This window comes from Copidosoma floridanum, unplaced genomic scaffold, assembly GCF_036245765.1.
Source record: "Copidosoma floridanum isolate Cflo_tuat_1 unplaced genomic scaffold, Cflo_Japanese_pri ptg000001l, whole genome shotgun sequence".
NCBI lineage: Eukaryota > Metazoa > Arthropoda > Insecta > Hymenoptera > Encyrtidae > Copidosoma > Copidosoma floridanum.
Window position 1 is genome coordinate 17109497 of NW_028321878.1, and position 24582 is coordinate 17134078.

Here is a 24582-nt window from a genome sequence, read left to right on the forward strand (position 1 = left end):
ACAAAAGAAACGAGGGGCGCGAACGGGTGGTGAGGCAGAGCTTTTTTTCCCGTGTTCCCGGTGCTATTTTTTTTAATTTTAAAAGAATTGCCGTGACAGCTAGGATTGACAAGACTAATCAGTTGGCCGTGCTTCCGTGGCTCCCTGACTCCCCAGCCTGAGCGTGGATCGTGAATAAGAGTCGCATTAAAATAATAATCAACGCTAACATTCTTTTGTCTCCAGTTTTATCTGCAATGCATATATTATTTGTGGCTGTTTGAAAAAATATTATTTTCTCTTTGCATCAGTTGACATGCCAATCGAATAAATTATGGGCAAAACGTATACTTTTGTTCTGATCCTCGATGGACGTAAGGAACAAATTGGAGAAACCCGTTTAATTTTACAATATTATAAGACAATCAAAAATTTGAAGCGCTTGCTGAAAAAAATATTCACCATGACTGATATTAATTATTCTGCATTAAACTATTTTGAGTGCTTTCTGACAAAATTTTTTTTTTTTTAATGATTCCTTAAATGTGAATAAAGAAGTTTCTTTCTTTTTTTTTCTTTTTTATTGGAGACTTAAGTCTAGGAACCATATACCTCTATTAACGTTTGGAAAAATAAGTGCCACTATCAATACACTTTAAGTGGTACTTTTTTTAATATGTCAGACTTAGTAATAAAGTGTAGTATGTTCAGTATTAATTGCATCAATTGCAATTCAATGGACCCGAATTAGTGCATATGTTTAGAGGTGTCGAATTAGTTTCCATATCATATCCATACAAATTAACATAGTCAAATCTTGAGTCAAATAAATGGTTATTAAAAATGGTTATCAAAAAGTATTTTGGAAATAGCAATCATGTTACCAGAAATCAATAAAATTATTGACCTTTTTATCTCAATAAGAATCTGATGTATACATGAATAAGTAAGGTGATATTTTTTGTACACATATGTGTAACATTTTTTTTATCCCACGTTATCCAGACATCGGACTAATAAATAATTAAATTCAGTCAAAACCTTATAAATGCATGGTAAATTATACAAATTGTGTGTATAAATATACCTTTTATACTATTTTTTCATAAAGATCCCAGTTCATCATCCAACCCAAGTCACATCCTTATGCGTAACTTATTAGACTAAGCCAAGTTAAATACGGTTGGTGTTCTATCACAAAGTAGAGTAGATTCCTGGTAGAGGGCGAAGTTTTTTCTTCTTTTACAAGTGGAACTCGCTCATAACTCAATAGTAACACTTGACTTTTTGAAATTTGTACCTCTCCACCTTAATGTTAACAAACTCGTAGCTCCTGCTACACGGAGTCTCTCTTGCATTGGGGCTTACGCCACTTCCAGCTCCACTTCCTCATAAAGAAAGAGCAAGGAACGGCAGCAGTACGCCCCTACACGAAAATCTCTTTAATTCGTTCGATTAACGGCAATTTATAGCGGCCATCCGTACCAAGAGCTGACCTACATACCAATACCGCTATACGACCAACCATCCCTTCCAACCGGTCCTCTTCCCTTCCTTCCCCTTCAGAGCTACCAGAACCAGAAGCAGGAAGCTATCTTACCTCTGCCCACAGCAGCGGACCTTTTTTTTATTTTGCACGTGTTTTTTTTTTCTCGCCTCCCTTGTGCTCTGCCCATTCGTCGATTTTCCATGGCCGATTATTTGTTTCTGATCCGTTTCTTTTCTTTCGTTTGTTCCCCAGACTCTCCTTTTTCTCCTACGTTCCATCCTTCTTGTTATCTCAATTCTCTATTTCACTTCTACTACATGTCTTCGCGTACGTCCCTGCTGGCTAGGTGGTCTTCAGCATCCAAAAAAAAGAAAACAAAAAGAGGAAGAGAAAAAGAAACGGGCTAGGTAGTAGTTGGTTTCTTTTGTTATTTTCTTTTGTCAGACAACCAGTGATAAGGCTGACCATAGCACTACCACTGTTCTTTATTCGTTTACATCGATTCTTTTATATGTATTCAGCATAGAACCTTTTCAACCACAACTTTGAATCAACAATCCTGACATTATTTTTTTTTTGTTACCCTTGTCTTTAATTTTATTTGACTATTTTTATGAACTCTAGTTTCTCTATAACATACTTCACTGTCCTGATCAGGGATGTTATTATAAAGCAATGCTCTAGCTTTTAATAATTGATTTATACAAATATTCAACGTGGCAGAACAATAAACGATGTTTCGTTTTTTATCAATGAGATTATAACTGCAACAATAAAAAAAAGTAGAAATAATCGAAAATTTTCGTAGAAATGGTACTGAGAAAAAGTTGAGGAAATACACAGCTGGACAACAAAGTGGAGGAGGAGAAGAAGACGAGGCATGTTTTAATGATTTTTGTGAGATGTGTAGCCCATAGTTTGGGGTGGTTGTTCAGGGATCTACTGATAAAAAGATTTATCTGCACCAGAGAGAACTGTTTTGCGAAATGAGCTCCGCATCGCATGTACAGTAGGAGTGGGAGAAAGAGAGAGAGGGAGGGTCAATTAAAAAGTGGTACGTGTCTGTCGAATAGTAGGCCAACTGCGCTTTCAAACTTAAATTACCGTCAAACACGGAGTTTGCCAGCCAATTTTTTTTTCCAGTCAAGCCTCTAACACGGGATAGTAAGAGTAATTAGAAAATTCTTTAAAAATTTAAATTTAAATTAAACTCAGAGAATGTTTGTGTCTCTTATCCTAGCCTAAAAGTTGGGAGATAATTTTTTCTTACCTTAAACTGCGAGAGTTATTCAGTGGTTAGTTCATATCAAGATGCACTCTAGTTTTTATTATTAAACCATCATTGACATAAATAATCACTAAGATAATCATAACAAGAGTAAAAATAATCTATAATGTACCTTTCAGCTCACTTACTGTATAAATCAGTCCTACTTCAATTTCAGAGCCTCAGTTATTGCAGATTTGAAAATTTAATTTCTTAAAACTGGCTTGACATGATAAAAGGAACTTTTTGTGAAAACTCGTTTTCGATGAATCGTGCTCCGCATCAAATTCTTTGTAATATTGCAAATGCCTTTTCACGTTCACATGATCATATCCCTGACTATATTTCTCAATGTATTTCATCATTTCCTACCACAAATAGTCGAATAGTATCAATTCAAATAAACTCTATGTGTCTGAACAGACAAGTGCACATATTCAGAACACATTTATTTCAATATATGTTATACTCGTTTGTCTATAGTTATGCCAATATTTTAGAAAAAGTTGCCAATCTCAAAATTGCAGTTTGTAGAAAAAAACCGAAAAACTTCTTCTAAAATCCTGCAATAATTATTTCAGACCAACAAGCTACTGAATCAAAAACACCAGTGTGGATTTAAAGATAAGCTCTGAGCTAAGAGTTGTCTGTTAAGTACACGCGTTGTCTCTTCCACTCGCTCGTACACTTAGTTACAAGATCGCGATCGAAACAAATGCTATACGAAAAGTACCAAAGAGGGAGGTAGATCAGACAAAGCAAAGCCAACACAGAGAGTGCCTCTACGGAGCTTGGGTCTATTATACGCGCGAGCAGCTTGGCTTGTCAGGATAATAACTGCTACGTGACACGCGCGCAAAGGGATCCCTCCTTAGCTGCGATGCACCCCCCCCCGTACTTTTAACCAAGCCTCCCTTCCTTTCTTGCGAGTACTCAAGCGCCTGCCTTTCCCTTCATGCGCTGTCTCCCTTGTGGAAATCGCGAGACTTATTGTCTTTTTTGCGCGAGATAAACTCTGCTGATGTTGTGCGATTATGCGCCATCATGATGGTAAGGTAGATACTGTGCGTAAGGCCTTACGACTTATATTGTTACTCACATCACTTGTTTTTTTGCATGAAAAACATACATACGCCTGTATCTATAAATGTATACCTTCATCCTGTTCGTGAGGTTTATTGTGGCCAAGACAGGGGGTATTGCTTGAGAATATGCTCGTAGGTTACGGTATAAAGGATGAATGATTTTCTTTGTACAAGTTTCCAATAAGATCTTTTCATGCATAGCATATGTTACGTAAAATGTGCACCATTAACAACATGGCAACGTCACGTAGTGCTTGAAATCATATAGTGGAATACGTTTGAAATCCCTACTAATCGAATGGCCCTAGGTGTATTATTATAACAAAATTATTTTAAATCAATCTCATTACTCAGTATTAACTCCCAGTTTCCAAATTCATTGATACAATGGATGTACATAACCATCCAGCTTTCCTACGCGTTAAAACTGTAATTATGCATTACGCAGGATACCTCGTTTGTGGTACTATAAAAGCCGTTTTTGTTTTTTTGACGGTTTTTTTTTTTCTTGTGATAGCACCAAAAGATCATTAAAATCTCCGGTCACTTGTTCCCAGGTAGGATGGATAGCATGAAACAACTTTGATGAAACAAGAGCTCTGAAAAAATAGCCCCACGTCAATCTTTTTTCCAGCAAACTGCTGTAAACAAAACAAAAAGCAAAAAAAAAAAAAACGGCAGCAGCCACTGTTACGGAAGAATCTACGCCGTCAATCTAAACGCGAAAAATGAAAAGTTTGATGTCCAACCAGTATCTCTGAAACTTACCACACCCCCATCCCCAGAAACGTAAACTAAGAGCGAGACACAAGCGAAAACACATACTTATGCCCCCACTCCAACTACTCACAGGTTTATCGACGTGTGCGAGTCTACTCGGCAGTTTCGCTGTTTCGTTTATCGATTTACCAAGAGAAGCGCTTTCCCTACTCACTCCCCCCTCTTGGCTCTTTCCTGTGCTTGCAAGCTCGCCCCCCCCCCTTATTGGTACACAGCTTTAGAAAACAATCATTCAACAGTTTATGAACCGATGATATGAGTAATGGCAGCGCCGCAAAATCGATACCTGATACCCTCCGCCTCTTTCTTTATATTCCCGCAGCTAAACTTTTTTGTAAGTATTAATGTAATCGTCTATATTCAAGTTCAAAGCGTAATTAGATTTCTTGCCCGATGTGTCATCGAGACGACACCGCTGGGGCTTGAAAAAAATTTGGCGTCAAATTGATTCACGGCTCTTTGATTGGGCATTAAGATATGCAAATTTTTTAAAATTTTCCTGTTAAAACAAACGAAACAAATTTTATGACTATCGGGAGGCCAAAGGATCTCATAGCAAGCTCTTCTTTTCACAGTTTCACTGTAACCGCTCAGCCCCGGGGGTACAATAATTTTGATACCCAATGCGGAACAGCGTGATATTTTCATGCCTAGCCTCATGAATCATCCTCGCACCAAACGTATTTCAGAAACGGATTCACATCGAAGTAAAAAAGTTCATAAATGCTCTGGGAGAGACTCGGAGGATCATACTGTTCGTAAAGCGATAATTTAAAGTTGCAATCGTTTTTTCGCTCTTTTACTCAGTACGAACACTCGCATGGATGCTTGTATAAAAAAAAAAAAAAACGCATACCGGATACTGTCAGCCTTTCCTTCGAACGAAGACGAGAGCAGCGGACGGAGCCTCTGCCGTACGATGCCACTGATCCAACTTCCCTCCGGCTAGTCCCAACAACTACCGGCCCATAAATCAACAGCCAGCGTCATCCACGTGAAATTTGGCTAGCCGGCTCGTTTTCCATTCTCCGTGTCTTGCTCGGGATCTCGGGGTCATGTATGCAAATTTGACAAATTTCACGCGTGACCTCGCCCAAGGCTCCTCCTTGTACGCGATCGAGTTTATAAGGAACAAAAGTAATGATGCCTCAGTTGCTGTTACTCCTTTTGTTGTTTATACCTAGGTTGGGCCAAATGCGTTCGTTATCGGTACAGGCAAGCTCGTAAAAATGCCACGGGTGTGCTCTGCACAAGTCCATTAGTGCAGGCACGAGAGTAAATTCCACCTTTGGGAAGCGAAAAATGTAAACACGGCTATTTTTCGGCATTACGATTCGTGTACGGCCAGCTATCAATGTCTCGTAAAATTCAATGCCGAGAACGTTTTTTCGGACGCGTTGATGTATGGCTCGCGTATTAATGTTACGCCAAGTACTTTAGGGTGGATACAGGCAAGTTTCGTGGAACGAGGGTTTCTACCCCTCATTGATTTTTTCGTTGTGTGGTAACTTCCAGACATCGCGGAAATAAGAGAGGATCGCATTGTAAGTGGTGAGAAATGAGTTGCAAAGTTGAATAAATTTTTTTTGACAATCAAAGTTAAAGAGTTGTCAGTATTCATTCACCAGAGTGGGTTTTTATGATGAATGAAATTTTTTTTTTTCATTTTTCTGTTTCCACGATTCAACTCTCGTTAATGAATACTTGATGGTATGACCATGATTCCATGAAATGAATAAAAAAAAAAAAAACAATTTCGTTGATAATCGAGTATTTTAATTTTTTTTCATTTAACGAATAACAAGTGAAATACGAAGAAAAAATACGGTAATATTTCTGATAAAATCTGGTTTTATTTTGCACTTTTGAAAACTAAGAGGAATTTCATCGGCTTCCAATAAACTAAAAAAAGTTTTCGTACAATAATAAACCGAAGCCCGAACCAGTGACCAGAAAATACCCTTACACGTCGCCATCTTCTTGTTATCTTTGCATCTGTATATTCATGAATCCCCCACAGAACCTCGGCCATTCGCTCTGGCAAGCGATTTTTGCGTACGTGCGGTCTTTTGATAACAGTTAGATTCAACTGGATTTAAAGGGAATAACCATATTTACCGACAACAGCTGTCGAACATGTAAAAACATTCATTCGATCGGGGAGAGTATATTTTACGGCCCACGCATCGTGAAAAAAAGCTTATAAACGAATGATGGACAATGCACGCACACCAAGACACAACAAATTGCAGTGCGGTGGATTTCTGACATTTCATGATTTCTAGCTTATCAATTTTTTTTTCTTTTTGTTGTTGTGTGCAGCTTTTTGTATGCACATCTGAATGGTAGTGGTTTTCATACCTACAAATCGATCTTTTGTGAAAGTTTTGTTGTACAATACAGATAAAGAATGGAGGGTGCAGTGCAAAAAAATTCTACGTACAACCATTTTACTTTTTTTTTCAATCAAAATATTGCATGGCAAAAGCTTATTTCTCGACTACTATAGCATGGACTAAAGTTAATTACGTAGTGCACGAGTTACAATTGTACCAATCTAGTAAATTCTTTTGATACTTTCTTCCTTTACCTTTTTTTCATTGATTGTTGAATTTGCTTGTTACGTAAGTCTTTTATTATTATGCCCACTTGCGCGTTAGTTTACGTAACTCTAAACTGATTGGCTAAAAACCTAGCAACAACAAATATAAATCAATAATTAGTTTGATATTTACATAAAGCAATTACTTTTGTACGTGTTACTTATGTCCCATTACTTTTTACTGAATTAATTTTCATGTAATTATCCTTAAGCGAGGTAAGTGTAACAGAGGGAATAATATTAAGGTTACGAGTACAAAAAAAGATAAGGAATTGCTTTCAGCATGATGATTCAAATCGAAATTCATAATGTTGTACGATAAAAAAGTCGTTTTTTCGTTACTGACAATATACTGACTATTAACGTTACAAATTTTGTAAGAAAATTATTCCTAAGGAATAAAAAAAAAAACAGTGAAAAGCAATGATACAACTCAGAAGATACTTTACATGTTTCAAATTATATCTCTTCCAAATTTACAATTGTTTATAACTCGTAGTTACCTACCCACCTACGTTAATTTAAGTACTGTCATTTGATTTTTTGGGCTGTAATTCGTAACCTTTTTTTAACCCACTTATTTTTTGGCATGTACCCCAGTAAGTACTTCAAAAGTCCTAAAAATTTAAAAGCTTGCCTATGTACGTGCGAAAACTACGATCATGCGAGCAACCACGCACTAAGCGAATATCGCAATCACGCATGCTAACACTACAGCATGTGTTACCACAAATAACACACAACTTTCTTACGTCCATTTGCTGGAAGTCTCTTTGATAGTTAGTGTATATTCGTAAGCAGCTGACTCAAAGAAAGCCAACTACACAACGAAAATGTAGAGCTCTGTCGATGTAATTGACGTACTCTCCCGTATGGATGCCTTTTTTTAATGTGTGGGTGCAAAGATCTATTAACTTAATCCTGAGATGTTATAAGGCACATTTAACGTTTCAGCAAATCAGGTACGATGGCTCTATGAACATAAATGACTAAAAAGTTCTCCTCGTTAAGGTATACCTTGAGCCTTGCCAACGAAATCGTCGAAGCCAAAGTTATGTTGACTTGCCAAAATTAACGCTCAAACATTATAATCAAACATTATTATTTGCGGCCTTTTGGACAATTTACTCGTGCTTCTTCGAACTGCTGCTTGTTGTATTGAAAATTTACCTTGGTTTGAGCCTTGAGTACATAAAGTTATACAGTCAGGGTTTATTTTAGTAAAAGTCAATGTTTATTGATCATACACACATAGGTACACTACAATTAGAATTTCAAATGGTTACAAACTAGAAGTCATTATGCTCTGGGGGTAGGTTCGTATCTCTAGATGTTGTTTATTTTCTGACGAGCCCGAAAGGTTTTGATTTTTTTCAAAAACATCGTGAAACTCTTATTTGTTCTTCGTCGCAAATTTTTTTTCAAGAATTATCTACAAAGTCTGTTAGAAATTTATTATATATTGTTTATAATTTTTATTTTTTGAACAGCATTCAAATCAGTATCAGTTAAATTCGTTACTTTAAATCGACTAGTGCCAGAAGAATACATTTTTTTTTGTAATATGAATTAATGCAATTTTATCCATATGTTACCTTTTTCCGATCAAAATAATTTAAAAAAGCTTTAGAAAATACTTTTTATCTTTACGTGGTGAATTTAGAAAGCCTTTTTCCAACTTTATTATAGAATTTGTATTACGTATCACCTTTTCGGATAAAATAATGGTTTTTTTCTAGTAATCACTGAGATTTCTAAGAACTTTTAAAACAATTATTTCATCTTTCTGATCTCTGAATTTTAATTTTTAATTCGTTTTTAAGATCATATAGTTCTCTCCTCAATTTCATCTCAATTGCGCGTGATGGTTTACTTCGTTGAAAATTTTCGGTACACAAATTGATGGCATTACGTACTTTACCTAAATAAATTCTTTTCAAGAAAAGGGCTTTTTAAACAATGTATTGTTATATACGATCGAAATATTTATTACCTATGCTTTTAGCCTTTCAAATCAAATTTTAAAAATCAACACATTATTTACGACATGTCTTTGAATGTTAACCAGTTCTTTTTTAAATATTTTAATTCTTCGATCAAGTAAGCTATAAACTCGTATCACTATCAACGTGCATAATAAGTCAACTTTTAAAAATTGACTTGCCTCTCAGTACTTAAAAGTTTGTGTACAGTAAGCATCACACGGGTTAAAAGTAAATGAACGGCAATATTATAAACAAAATAACCTCATTAGTTAAATTTCGTAGGACATAATTTGTAACCTGATTTTACGCAGATGTGAGAGATTTTTATTTTAACAAAATGCAGAAATAGTAATTTTTAATAAAATTTTGTTATAAAAGTAAATTTATAAGTAATTTGGGCTAAATCTCCGTCAAATTTTGCATTATTCACTAATAATTATATACAATTTCTTAGCTATATCATGAGCTTCCTACAGAACTGCTATGAACAATATTCACGCACTATACTATCGGTAAAAGAATCCCAAGGTTTTAAGAAATGCAGTGTTAACGAAAATTACGAAAACTCTTTTTTTTTTTCACTTTAATTTGCACAAATATGGTGGAAAATAGGACGTTACAAAAATTTGGATTGCACCATTGGAAAGATTAACCTCGAAAATGGTCTAAATGATGCTTTATCAATTTGTTGTACAAATACTTTAATGTTAATTAGTCCGGTTGGAAAGAATTCGTCAAATCTTAGAGAAAATCAATTTCAGCGGCTCAAAGACAAAAAGCTTCAAGAAACTCAAACCTGAAAATTTTTGTGTAGATGATAATACTATTTATTACTTAATATCTCAATACTAGCAATCATAGACTATAAGTCCACTCTTACATCACAGCCGAATTCAAGCTTAAATTTATTATTGTTGGGAATAAACTATTTGTTTTGAAATTAAAAACTGTTATTTGTAGTAAATGATTTAACGTACTCTACGTGTATGAAAGTACAAAGGTATATTATATTGGAAGAGGATAGTAGACATATATATTTTAAGTTAGTACATTTTAGTAGAAAAAAAAAAAAAAATGTATTGTACGTAAATTCGCAAGAGACGAACAAATTTTATGTATGAGTTAATGCTAATCTAAAACTATTTGTCTTGGCGAGCTCACCCAGGGACTATCATTTGGCTTTCATAAATATAGCATCAATACTTTTTTTAAATAGTGAATAGATGTGTTGTTTATGTCGATTAATAGAAGTTAAGGTATTCGTATTAAGATGTAAGATTACGCAAATACAAAATTGTTTTGAACCATGTACCTAGGCTTGACGGAAAAGAATGACTTTTGAAGTTTGTATGATTACAATAGAGGAGCTTCTAGTAGCGTATTACTACATCTTTCGTACTTTTTATGGCAGTCAAAAATCTTAAACTGATACTCTTTCTGGATTTCAGGCAAACGATTATTATCATTATTTTTAGCCGTACAATAAATGAGTTCTTTAGACGAAGAGACTTAATCATAATATCAAAGACGAAAACTGTATACTTTGTATCTGTGTTTTGAATATAGTTTTCTCATAAGTGTACGGATTTTACACTGTGAAACGTAACCTTAAAAAAGTCTTGCATACATTCAAAAATTTGAAGGCTATCAAAGCCATCTTCATTTACAAAAGAGATAAGTTAAATTCATACATAACCATGTTTTCCTATCACTTGCTCCTTAGCAATCATAATTTATAAAACAAAACAATACCAAATTTATTTTCTAATATTACCGTGCTTGTAAACAATGTAACTTATGTCAACAACATTGTGTCTCACGAAAATTCTTTAAGATTTTCAATAAATCTAAATAAATAATTTTGCGGTAAAAAAAAATTTTTTTAAATATTAATTAAACAAAATTAAAAAGGTTTTGTGTTGCTGTTCAACAAAAATTTTTGAAATAATCATTAAGATTAAATGGCTTTTTGTTCGTAAGTAGAGATTACTCTGAGGAATTTTTATGAAGCAAGAGGTTAGTGATGTTAAGTAAGAGGTAAAAAATGCTCTTGCGATCTGTTTATACCTACTCTAAAAACATTGGTCTAATTAGTTAAAATCATCAAGTGATAAATGGCACCCTATAAGACTATGTGAACTCTTCCAGGTAATTACTTGACACAAAAATCTCGATTTTTTCTACGATAACCTTTAATCTACGAAAAAAATTCTATTAGACAAGAAATTTTACTTAAAAATTTTTATAATAATTGCTAAGAGAAAAAAGTATACAGAAATAATTACTATTAGGTTAAGGAAAACCTTAGACATTTTTAAGTAGCTGTTGTGCCCTCAATAGACAAACTATTGTTTATCGCTCATGTCCACCGAACCAGAGGAAGTACACAGACCCACTCTGAAAAGATGAACAAATATTTCTTATAAAGTAAACTCAGTGGCCTTGAAAAAAAGAACGGTGCTTGCATCTTAAACACCATTCTACTTAAAACCCGGCTCCTTAAACAAGACTTTTTAACGTTGCGCCCAAGAAACAAAATCCCATTAAAATAGTAGGAATATATAATAAGAAAAAACTTGCCCTTGTTTTTCCACAGTAACTTTTAAAATTCTCATTTAAATAGAAATCCTCTTTGTTTGCTACTAGAGGTAATTTCTAGAAATTTTTTTTTAAACAAAAGCGTATTATAGTATTAGTAATAACAAAATAATTGTTCAGTTTAGCTTGAGCGTTGATTCGAAGACCCCACTATAGATACCATTTTCAAGAGTGGGAGGTGATACTCACCTGCAGCGTGTATAAAAGTGGCTCGCTCACTTTGGAAACTTCCTAATACGTCGAGCAGTTACACTATAGTGTTTCGAAAGACATCGTCCAGCGTTGATAGACAGTATTGTTTTAAGTTCCCTGCGATATAGTCTACGGCTAGGCCTAGAGCTCGCGACGGCCTGGAAAAAGGCAAGGAAGTAAGTCTAACTATTTGTACCTTAAAATTTTATTAACTTTTTTCCTTCATTTTTAACTTGACAAATTATTTTAATCGCGAGCTCTAGGCCAGTTCAGTGTTGGGTGTCTTTAACGCCCAACGCTACGGTAGAAATACCCATCTTTCCTAAAATCCTGTAGCTCTTAGTGCTAGATTTAAGTATGCGATGGAGGCGCCTGAGAATAACATTTACGTGAGCTGCGTTAACTCCACACGCATCCCTTTCATTTCATCCTAACATTTACGCCCAAATACTAACACTCTCAACTAATTTCTTAAAGAATCTAACAGCTGCCAATTTATTATTCTGATCCTTTCCTGACAAAAGTATCTGCCACCTTCCCGTGGTTTTTGTCGAGTAGTGGACGTAAAATCCTCATAGTATTGAGTAATTTTTGATGCTATAATTTTTCTACGTTTTCAATAATTCTAAAGATTCAAAGAAAAATTTTTCTAAGTTTTTTACGACCACTAGCCAAGAGCAGATGAAATCCTTATTCATTGACGAAATAGTATCAAGCTATTATGATTTAGTTTATTTTTATTACTTTAAACTAATGGTATTGTTCTATAAGAAGAAAAGATATGTACAAAAAGGAGAGCAGAAACAAGAAGAAAAATTTCTTGACCAGGAGCTGCATTATGAAATTGCTGGTTTGTATTTTACAGTCATTGCTGTAGCAGGTCTTGTTTCTCTGTTTTTCATTTTTTTCTATTTTACTATCTGACGATTTTTTTTCTGTTGCCTTTCCACTTTGTCTATTTTTTCTTCTTTCTTTGTCTTTTCAATACACACGCATGCGTGCGTGCAATTAAAAAGAACATACATACACTCACGTACGTCTCTACTGATTAAAGTGTAAGTTAAGTTATCTTGTATTTGTTCACACAACAAACAAATTTTTAAAATGCAACTCCTTCATCATACATCCTCTTTACCTGTTTAAGTATTATTTTCACTATAGATTTTGCAATGAGTAAGTTTATCGAGGTAAGTAGTAATGAAAAAATTTTATTAGTTTTTAAACTCTAATGTACACTGATTATTTTGTCTGAAATTCTCAACTTTGCCATTTCTATACTTGTTGGTATTTGTTTAACCGATTTATTGCTTAATGAATAGTAAGGCCGTCATTGTTTTCATTCTTTCACTAATACACGTAAAAGATATGTTGCCATGATTTTTCTAACTTCTTAATAATTTAACTATCTAAAAAAAAAATTTGTAAAAGTTTTTTGCGACCACTAGCCACTAGATAAGAAACCTTACCTATGCTTTAATCTTTCTAAATCAAATTTTATAAATCGACACATTATTAACGACATGTCTTTAAATGTTGGCCAGTTCTTTTTTAAATAACTTAATTTTACGATCAAGTATGAACTTGCATCACTATCGACGTGCATAATAATCACTCAACTTTTAGTAATTGACTTGCCTTTCAGTACTTAAAAGTTTGTCCACAGTGAGCATCGCACGGGTTAAAAGTAAATGAACGGCTATATTATAAACAATATAACCTCATTAGTTAAATTCCGTAGGACAGAATTTGTAACCTAATTTTACGCAGATGTAAGAAATTTTTTTTTCATCGAAATGCAGAAATAGTAATTTTCAATAAAATTTTGTTTTACAAGTTAATTTATAAGTTATTTGGGCTAAATCCCCGTCAAATTTTGCATTATTCACTAATAATTGTAAACAATTTCTTAGCTATATCATTAGCTTCCTACAGAACTGCTATGAACAAAATTTACGCACTATACTATTGGTAAAAGAATTCTAAGGTTTTGAGAAAGGCAGTGTTAACGAAAATTACGAAAACTCTTTTTTTTTTTCACTTAAATTTGCACAAATATGGTGAAAAATAGGACGTTACAAAAATTTGGATTGCACCATTGGAAAGATCCATCTTAAAAATGGTCTAAATGATGCTTTATCAATTTGTTGTACAAATATTTTTATGTTAATTATTCCGGTTAGAAAGAATTCGTCAAATTTTGGAGACAATTAATTTCAGCGGCTCAAGGAAAAAAAGCTGCAAGAAACTCAAACCAGAAAATTTTTGTGTAAATGATAATACTATTTATGACTTGCGCCTCGTGTATTCTTCTTATCATATTTTTATCAACTACAAAAACTATTTCTTTGTTTTCGTTATCAATATTTCAAACCAATTAGCTTACATTTCGGAAGAAAGCGACTGATATCTACGCACTTAACGTTTCAGTAATTCTCATGATACTGATATGTTCTACTACGTCATACTCTATTATTGTGTGTGTCGTATGAAATGGCTATTATCAAATAATTTGGTTTTAGATAATGACTCCTCCTCTACGAGAAGGAACATTTTTTTCAAATTCTTTGTCTATTTGAAAGACTCTTTTCAATTTCTTTAACTTTTGGCGCAAAGTGCAACTGTCGGTTTTCGTCCTCAGGCCACACTTTAAGCCCTAATGACGCAGTTTCCTCTGTCATTTTTTTTTGCCTTTCCCTTTTGGGAATTACCAAGGAGCTCCATACCTGTTGACCACTCACTAAGCAAGCATGATAGCGAGCGTGAAATTTATAAATTTTGCCTAGCTCAAAAAAAGTGTATTAAATTGAATAACGTAACACCATACCATATAAAAAAATAATAATACAATGTTTTAATAAATAATCAGTGAACCCAAATGGTTATACTGCTAACTTCTGTACATTATTTAACGACGTTTCGACCCGTACAGAAACAAGTTACAAGGCCCTCATCAGGTTCAAATAAAATCTACACAAGAATAACAATTAACTATTAGTATTAATAAATTATACAACAAAATTTTACTTTGACGCTAAATTAAAACTTACAATTGACCGCTCAAACAGGTCGCGTCAGGCAACGCGCTGGATGTTATTATTGCCAATACAAATATGTAAAATTTGCAAGCGCTTATATAGCTTAAATTGTCTATGTATTACAATGTAAATATACGTTGTAATAGTTAATACAAATGCTGTCCCTATCTATAAGTCAATAAGTGTGGCTTCTAAGATATCGAAATACTAAAAGCGAGAAGTACAAGCATAAGTCAATAATTTTTAATTATTATCAAAGAACAGTTTATAACAATTTTTTAAATTTTTAGTATCGAACATTCTATTGAAATTATTATCATTATTAATCTGTACGTGTAACATTTCTGAAAATAATCTTTTAATCTGTTATTCTCAACGTCCAAAATTTTAACATTATCAAAATCAAAGGATATCGATGTTTCTTTCATATATTCTACCAGTGCTGATTTGTCTCTTAGGTAATTGCGATCCCTCCTATGTTTATTAACTCTTAATTTGAGACGTCTGGAAGACTGCCCCACATAACAAGCCTCACCGTTACTTGGATTTATTTTATATACAATATTACTTTTCTCGCTAACATCAACTTAGTCCTTGCCTAATTTTATGAATTTTGAAAACTTATCCGTGCATTTTAAAATTACTGTGGTATTATTTTTGTGAAAAATTTTTTCAAGTATTGGAGAAAATTTATTGTAAAAAGGAGGAACTATTAACTTGTTGTTATTAATATTTTCTCGAATTGAAACTATTTTATTCGTTGAATTTTTTATTAAAGCCAATCTTTTAGTAAAGTATTTATTACTTAAATTAATAGGATTATCAATAGGATTATCGTTTGAAGGTTTCTTGAAAGCCACTAAGAAAACTGATTTTCTTTCTTAGCAGATAAAAAATAATATTGCATCAACCAATAAATTTTCAAATAATAATAGAAATCTGTGGGTCACAAAGGCTGACAAAGGTAATGCAACATTCATTTTGGAAAAACAATCTTACATTAATAGCGTTGAAAATAAATTAAATAATAACAAATATTGTAAGTTGTTGCAAAAAAATCCACTCAATAAAGTTATCAAAGAAACTTTAAAAATAGTGGAACGTTGGCAGAATTGGGAAATATTCGAAGATTGCGGGTTTTATATTGATGTTTCAGAAATAAAAATTTTGTATCTACCAAGGTGTTACGGACTGGTTGTGGTGGACAAGATAGGATTTCCCATCCGCAATATAGTTTCGGCTATCAATTTCCCCACTTACACTTTTTCAAAATTTTTAACTGCATTCCTTAACAATAACATCCCCAAAACTAAATCATATATAAAAAATAGCTCAGAACTCGAAGAAAAAATAAATTCGTTTATAATGCCGTCTGGCTACACACTAAGAAGTCTAGATCTTGTCAGTATGTTTACCAATACTAGTGAAAACATCATTCTAAAGGCTATTGAAGCCAACTGGAAATATCTACACAATAAAATCAATCTTCCTCGTGCGGAGTTTTGTGAAGATGTCTCGTTGGTGTTGAATTCGACATCTTTCTTATTCAATAATAAATATTACAACCAAAGGTTTGACTCTGCTATGGGCAGCCTAGTTAGTCCTGTCTTGTGCGACTTAGCCATAAGACGTTTGGAGAAGAGTTGCCTTGAAAAACTAAATTTTGCTGTACCATTATATGTTAGGTACGTTGATGATATCTTGGCTTGTGTTTCTACATCCTTAATTGTTTAAGTATTACAAATATTCAATGGGTTTGATAAAGATTTACAATTTACATTTAAAATGACAAAAGACAATGAAATTAATTTTCTTGATTTAAAACTAATAATTCAGAATAACAACTTAATAATCAATGAATTGGTATAGAAAACCTACACATTCAGGATGTTATTTAAATTATTATTCCCACCATCCCTTATCTTAAAAAATTGCAATATTATACACAATAGTTGAACATAGTATAAAACTGTCTAACTCTAAATTCTATGAACAAAATCTTAAAATCTCAAAAAAGTTTCTCCTAATAAATAATTACCCTATAAATTTTATTAATAAATACTTTGATAAAAGATTGGCTAAATGAAAAAATTCTACGAATAAAATAGTTTTAAATCAAGAAAATATTAATAACAACAAGTTAATAGTTCTTCCTTTTCACAATAAATTTTCTCCAATACTTGAAAAAATTTTTCACAAAAATAAAACTACAGTAATTTTTAAATGCACAGATAAGTTTTCAAAATTCATAAAATTAGGCAAGGACCAAGTTGATGTTAGCGAGAAAAGTAATATTGTATATAAAATAAATTCAAGTAACGGTGGGGCTTGTTATGTGGGGCAGTCTTTCAGATGTCTCAAATTAAGAGTTAATGAACATAGAAGGGATTGCAAATACCTAAAAGACAAATCGGCACTGGTAGAATATATGAAAGAAACATCGATATCCTTTGATTTTGATAACGTTAAAATTTTGGACGTTGAGAATAACAGATTAAAAGATTATTCTTAGAAATGTTTTACGTACAGATTAATAATGATAATAATTTTAATAGAATGTTTGATACTAATAATTTAAAAAATTGTTATAAACTGTTCTTTGATAATAATTAAAAATTGTTGACTTATGCTTGTACTTCTCGCTTTTAGTATTTTAATATCTTAGTAGCCACACTTATTGACTTATAGATAGGGACAGCATTTGTATTAACTATTACAACGTATATTTACAGTCTAATACATTGACAATTTAGGCTATATAAGCGCTTGCAAATTTTACATATTTGTATTGGTAATAATAATATTCAGCGCGTTGCCTGACGCGACTCGTTTGAGCGGACAATTGTAAGTTTTAATTTAGCGTTGAAGTGAAATTTTATTGTATAATTTATTAATACTAATAGTTAATTGTTATTCTTGTGTAGATTTTATTTGAACCTGATGAGGGCATTGAAACTTGTTTTTGTACGGGTCGAAACGTCGTTCAATAATATACAGAAGTTAGCAGTATAACCATTTGAGTTTACTGATTATTTATTAATCTATCCATTTTTATTAGAGTTTGCCTAATGCTCAATACAATAATTTATCTCAACTATCTAATAAAAAAAAAATACTAGAAATCATAGACTATGAGTCCACTTTTACATCACAGCTGAAGTCAAGCCTATATTTACTGTTGTAGGAAATAAACTATTTATTTGAAATTAAAAATTATTAGTTGTAGTAAATGACTTGACGTACTCTACGTGTATTCAAGTAAAAAGGTATATTATATGGGATGAGGATAGTAGGCATATATTTTTTCAATTATTACATTTTAGTAAAAAAAAAGAAAAAATGTACTGTACGTAAATTCGCAAGAGACGAACAAATTATATGTATAAGTTTATGCCAATCTAAAACTATTTGTCTTGGCAAGCTCACCCAGAGCCTATTATTTAGCTTTGATGAATATAGCACCGATACTCTTTAAAAATAGTAAATAGATACTATTCAACGTCATCTGTTGTTTATGTCGAATAACAGAAGTTAAGGCATTCGTATAAATATTGAAGATGTAAGGTTACGCAAACACAAAATTGTTTTGTACCATTTACATTAACTCGATGGAATGGAATGACTTTTTAAGTTTTTATAATTACAGATGAGGAGCTTCTAGTAGCTTATCCCTACATCTTCAGTACTTTCCATTGCAGTAAAAATTTTAACCTTATACTCTTTCTGGGTGTCAGGCAAACGATTATTACCATTATTTTTAACCGTACGATAAATTAGTTTCTGAAACGAAGAGACTAAATCAGAAAATTAAAGACAAAAACTGTATACTTGGTATTCATATTTTTAATATTATCTTTTTGTCCAGTGCTTTGTTGGATGTCGTCACCGCTAAACGTTTGACTCTTTTGTTAAGGTGGTTCTTCACGATGGTGCCGTATCAAAGCGACACGAGACCCTGTGGTTTTCTAAAATTCGATTACCGTATTATTTGCAACATAAAATATGTTGTACTGGCTCTTGACTATAATATCATTGCGTTTACATACAAATAAACAAGCTAATAAAGTCAGAGTAAGAGTTATAAAAAAATTTTTTTTTGACGCAAGGTTCTGAAAATGGCATGTACGCTTCTTCTCAAGCAGACTTTGCCGCCGATTTCTGCATGTACCTATGTATATAAAATCGTCGAGCGTCATCTGCCGCACAAACGTAATCCCTTCGCTTTTGTTTCTAGTATCCGATGTATCTCTTATCAGTCAGAGAAATAGTTTCTTTGAAAAGAAATAGTACTACAAATAGCCATATTATTAAATTAAATATTATGTTGCATGAGATTTCAATTATCTTATTTACATAATTACTTACTTTTATTATTTATGAGTTATCAATATATTCAGAACTAAATATTGATGTGATTCTTGTTATGATTACCTTATGTACGTTTTTAGCACAAAAATAAACTCTCATTTTCATTTTCAACAAATATTAATCATGAAATAATTTGACTGATTGTCTTATTGACATATAAGTGAGCGAGTCATTTTAAATTTGCGCGCGCATTCCGAGCGTCTGCTCGTTTACACGGCAGACATTGCGCTCTCGCTGATCAATAACTAATTACGTTAACGATTAAATATCGTACACTATTTCCCTGATTAGCCCAAACTTTCATTATATTATTAGAAAGCTAACAAGTTCTTCTTTCACTACAAACTTTTTCTATTACGATCTAAAGTCTACTTTACGAGATATTACATGATATCGTAGTATGGAAAAGTAACCTACATAAGAATACATTTTAAAAGTGCATTTTTTGACTGACTAGTTTTCAAAAATTTGCCTAATAAAGGGACTTAAAATTTTAAGAAAAGATGCTTTATAACTTTAATAACAATCCCTCCAAGTTTCCCTGTAAGTTTAAGTAAATGGGTTAGGTGAAGAACCACCTTCAATAATTTTTTTTCGACAAAATAAAAAGAGTTTTGTCTTGCTGTTCCACAGCAATTTTTAAAATAATAATTAAGATTAAATGCCTCTTTGTCGTTAGTAGAGTTGACTCTGAGGAATTTTTATGAAGCAAGAGGTTAGTGATGTTAAGTACTAGGTGAAGAAGGCTCTTGCGATCTGTTTAAACCTACTCTAAAAACATCGGTCAAATTGGTTAAAATAATCAAGTAATAAATGGCACCCTATCAGACTATGAGAACTCTTCCGGGTAATTACTTGACACAAATATCTCGATTTTTTTTACGATAACCTTAAATCTACGAAAAAAATTCTAATGGATAAAAAATTTAACTTCAAAATTTTTATAATTTTGCTAAGAAAAAAAGTCTACAGAAATAATTACTTTTTAGTTAAGGAAAACCTTAGAAATTTTTAAGTGGCTGTTGTGCCCTCAGAAGACAAAATATTGTTTATCGCTCATGTCCACCGAACCAGAGCGAAAACACACACCCACTCTGAAAAGATAAACAAATATTTCTTATAAAGTAAACTCAGCAGCCTTGAAAAAAAAAACCGTGCTTGCATCTAAGGCACAATTGTACTTAAAACCCGGCTCCTTAAACAAGATTTCTTTACGTTGCGCCCAAAGATCAAAATTCCATTAAAATAGTAGAAATATACAATAAGAAAAAAATTGCCCTTGTTTTTCCACAGTAACTTTTAAAATTCTCATTCAAATATAAATCCTCTTTGTTTGCTACTAGAGGTAATTTCTAGAAATTTTTTTTAAAAAAAAGCGTATTGCAGTATTAGTAGTAACAAAATAAGTGTTTAGTTTAGCTTGAGCGTTGATTCGAAGACCCCACTATAGATACCATTTTCAGGAGTGGGAGGTGATACTCACTTGCATCGTGTATAAAAGTGGCTCGCTCACTTTGGAAACTTCCTAATACGTCGAGCGGTTACACTATAGTGTTTCGAAAGACATCGTCCAGCGTTGATAGACAGTATTGTTTTAAGTTCCCTGCGATATAGTCTACGGCTAGGCCTAGAGCTCGCGACGGCCTGGAAAAAGGCAAGGAAGTAAGTCTAACTATTCGTACCTTAAAATTTCATTAACTTTTTTCTTTCATTTTTAACTTGACAAATTATTTTAATCGCGAGCTCTAGGCCGGTTCAGTGTTGGGTGTCTTTAACGCCCAACGCTACGGTAGAAATACCCATCTTTCCTAAAATCCTTTAGCTCTTAGTGCTAGATTTAAGTATGCGATGGAGGCGCCTGAGAATAACATTGACGTGAGCTGCGTTAACTCCACACGCATCCCTTTCATTTCATCCTAACATTGACGCTCAAATACTAACACTCTCAACTAATTTCTTAAAGAATCTAACAGCTGCCAATTTATTATCCTGATCCTTTCCTGACAAAAGTATCTGCCACCTTCCCGTGGTTTTTGTCGAGTAGTGGACGTAAAATCCTCATAGTATTGAGTAATTTTTGATTTTATAATTTTTCTACGTTTTCAATAATTCTAAAGATTCAAAGAAAAATTTTTCTAAGTTTTTTACGACCACTAGCCAAGAGCAGATGAAATCCTTATTTATTGACGAAACAGTATCAAGCTATTATGATTTAGTTTATTTTTATCACTTTAAACTAATGGTATTGTTCTATAAGAAGAAAAGATATGTACAAAGAGGAGAGCAGAAACGAGAAGAAAAATTCCTCGACCAGGAGCTGCATTATGGAATTGCTGGTTTGTATTTTACAGTCATTGCTGTAGCAGGTCTTATTTCTCTGTTCTTAATTTTTTTTTATTTTACTATCTGACGTTTTTTTTCTTCTGCCTTTCCACTTTGTCTCTTTATTTTCCTTTCTTTGTCTTTTCAATACACATGCATGCGTGCGTGCACTCAAAAAAACATACGTACACTCACGGTCGTCTCTACTGATTAAAGTGTAAGTTAAGTTATAACTTTAATGTACACTAATTATGCTGTCTGGAATTTTCAATTTCGCCATTTCTATGTTTCTTGGTATTTGTTTAATCGCTTCTTGCTTAATAAAGAGTCAGGCCGTCATCAATACCATTATATTACCGATACATGTTAAAGATGTGTTTCCATAATTTTTCTAACTTTTTAAGAATTTAATTATTTAAAAAAAAAATCCGTAAAAGTTTTTTACGACCACTAGCCAAGAGCAAAAGAAATTTCGCTTTAAATATGTTTTTAAGCAATTTAATATCGTCTGTGCTATTACAAAATTGATATTAAACAAGATGATTATTAAATTTTATTTTATGTGCTGCATTAATATTGATTTTACTTATTTGATCAGCATTAAATTAAGCTTAAAATTCGAGTATTTTCAATGTTTTTCTTTAACTTTAAACTACGTGCTCGTAGTTACCAAAAAAAAATTCTTAAGCTTGTAATATTTTTAAGAAAAATCTAAATATACCGGAAAACATTGAAACAACTGGAAGAGCTCCTTATCACTATTTATCTTGTGTCTAGATGATTCATTAAAAATTTATTCATTTTGAGATGAACACTATTGACAAGTTAGCATTGAATTTTTTCTAAGTTACGTCTGTTAATTCATCAATCTATGCACAAAATTGTTCATTTTTCATGAGGAGTAAGTTTTTTGTCCAACACTTTTAATTTTGGTATTTGTTTCTATTTAATAGAAGAGTAACACGAAATTACGGTCTAGATAGCTTATCTCTAGCTGTCCATTAGAAAACTATTGAATTCAAGTTTAAAATTTTTACAATACAGCTCTGGCCGTTAATAAAGAGAATAAAGGGTAAGCTGTAATTAAATAATAAAAAAGTACTTTTATTTTATTACAACTATAATTATATGCTGTACACAGTATAAAAACAAGTCCATATTATCAGCTGAGGTAAATCATTTTACGCTTCACCTTTTTCATTAGGAACATCAAAGCTTGATCAATTGAAATTTAGTCTAGGAGTTTAGTCGTTATCTAAAACCAATACAATAGTTGCCATCGCTGGACAAAAGTAATAAAAATTAGTTTAAAGTGATTAAAATAAATGAGATATGAAGTGATTAAAATGAAACTTAGTTCTTTGTCTTTTATCTTGTCATTTATTTTAATGACTTCAAACCAATTATTATTTTTTTCGTCCAGTGGCAGTAACTATAGTATTGGTTTCAGATAATGACTGGATTCCATTGGTGAAAAACGTTATCTGCTTTTTTTTCTCATTTAAACGACTGTTTGAAACGACAAAAATATAAGTAAGAATGTATGTCTTGTAAAATTATTATTGCGAGATACCGAAAGCGCTAGAACAGATCATGATTATGCATTAGTTGGAGTATTTTGTGGCTTACTCAGATCAAGCTTTTATTATATTCTTAATGGAACAGGTGATGCATAAAATTAATTATCAAAGATGATTTAATGGACTTGTTTATATATTGTACACAGCATATAAATATAGTTGTAATAAAATGAAATATACATGTTTTATTATTTAATTATGTCATGTTCTTTATTTTCTTCATTTACAACCATGCCAATATTGTAAAAGACGTAAGCTGAAATTTAATTGTTTGCTGGTAGAAAGCTAGAATTTTGTCATGTTGTCATTTGGTGATACTGTTTTATTAGAAAGAAAGAGATATACCAAGTGGAAGGCAGAAAGGAAAAGAAAAATTCCTTTACCAGGAGCTACATTATCATATAGCTGGTTTGTATTTAAAAGTAACTTCTATGGTAGGTCTCTTTTTCACATTACTTTTCTTTTTCTATCTTTTATTCTTTAAAAATTTTTCTCTCTTTCTGTCCCTCTCTTGCTCTCTCTCTCTCTCTTTTTCACTCTGCCTCTCTATCACACACTTTCATCAGATTCAAGTATAAGTTAAATCAACTTTTATTATATTTTTTATTAAAAAGAAACATAATTGTTTTTAGTTTATATGCTTAACTTTTCTTCTATACATGCATTTCCATTATCTTTCAAAGCCTAGTTTTATAATACTCAAAAGTAATATTTGAACAATTTTGATCATACGATGTTGTTATCTTCAACATTACAGAGGAATAGAAGAAGAAAGAGGAAGAGGAGAGAAAGATAAGTAAAACGAGGTAGTTGGGTAATAACATGTTGTAACCTTTATAACCCGTTGTTCGACTGTATAACTTTGACGCAATGCAAGTCTTTTTGTTATCAATAGCATTGCTCACGATCAGCAAAAGTTCAGTGCTGGAAACTCTATTTTTAGGTTCCCGTAGACTTGGAGGAAAAAAGGTGCAACGCGATTTATTTCATCTGAGGTTGAGAGACGTATGGTTGTCTTGTCTTATTTTTGCAAGTTTGCCGATAAACTGGATGATATTCAAATGTTTATAAAGTTTTTATCCTTATACTCTGATTTTGTGGATAAATCAAAGCCATAAATACCTTTAGCAAGGCTGTTTCTATACTAAATGTCACATTTCGTGTTATTGTACAAAAAAATAAACCAACGAGGATTCCAGCGCAAAACTTAAAAAACTAGCTAGAATAGCTACAGAGGGATTTTTACGCTTGAATTAACTGCAATCACATCGAACAAAAGCTCTATTGCGTATAGTCAATT

General features: G+C 32.5%; 1 protein-coding gene across 1 annotated transcript in view; it reads right to left on the reverse strand.

Moving 5' to 3' along the window:
- Nucleotides 1–9048: 9048 nt before the first annotated feature.
- The window catches only part of LOC106645578 (fatty acyl-CoA reductase 1-like), a 34322-nt gene continuing 18788 nt past the window's right edge, over nt 9049–24582 (reverse strand). Inside the window, exon 6 of the mRNA XM_089593065.1 lies at nt 9049–9123. Coding sequence (XP_089449191.1) covers nt 9049–9123 — 75 coding nt within the window. The remainder of the gene's footprint in view (nt 9124–24582) is intronic.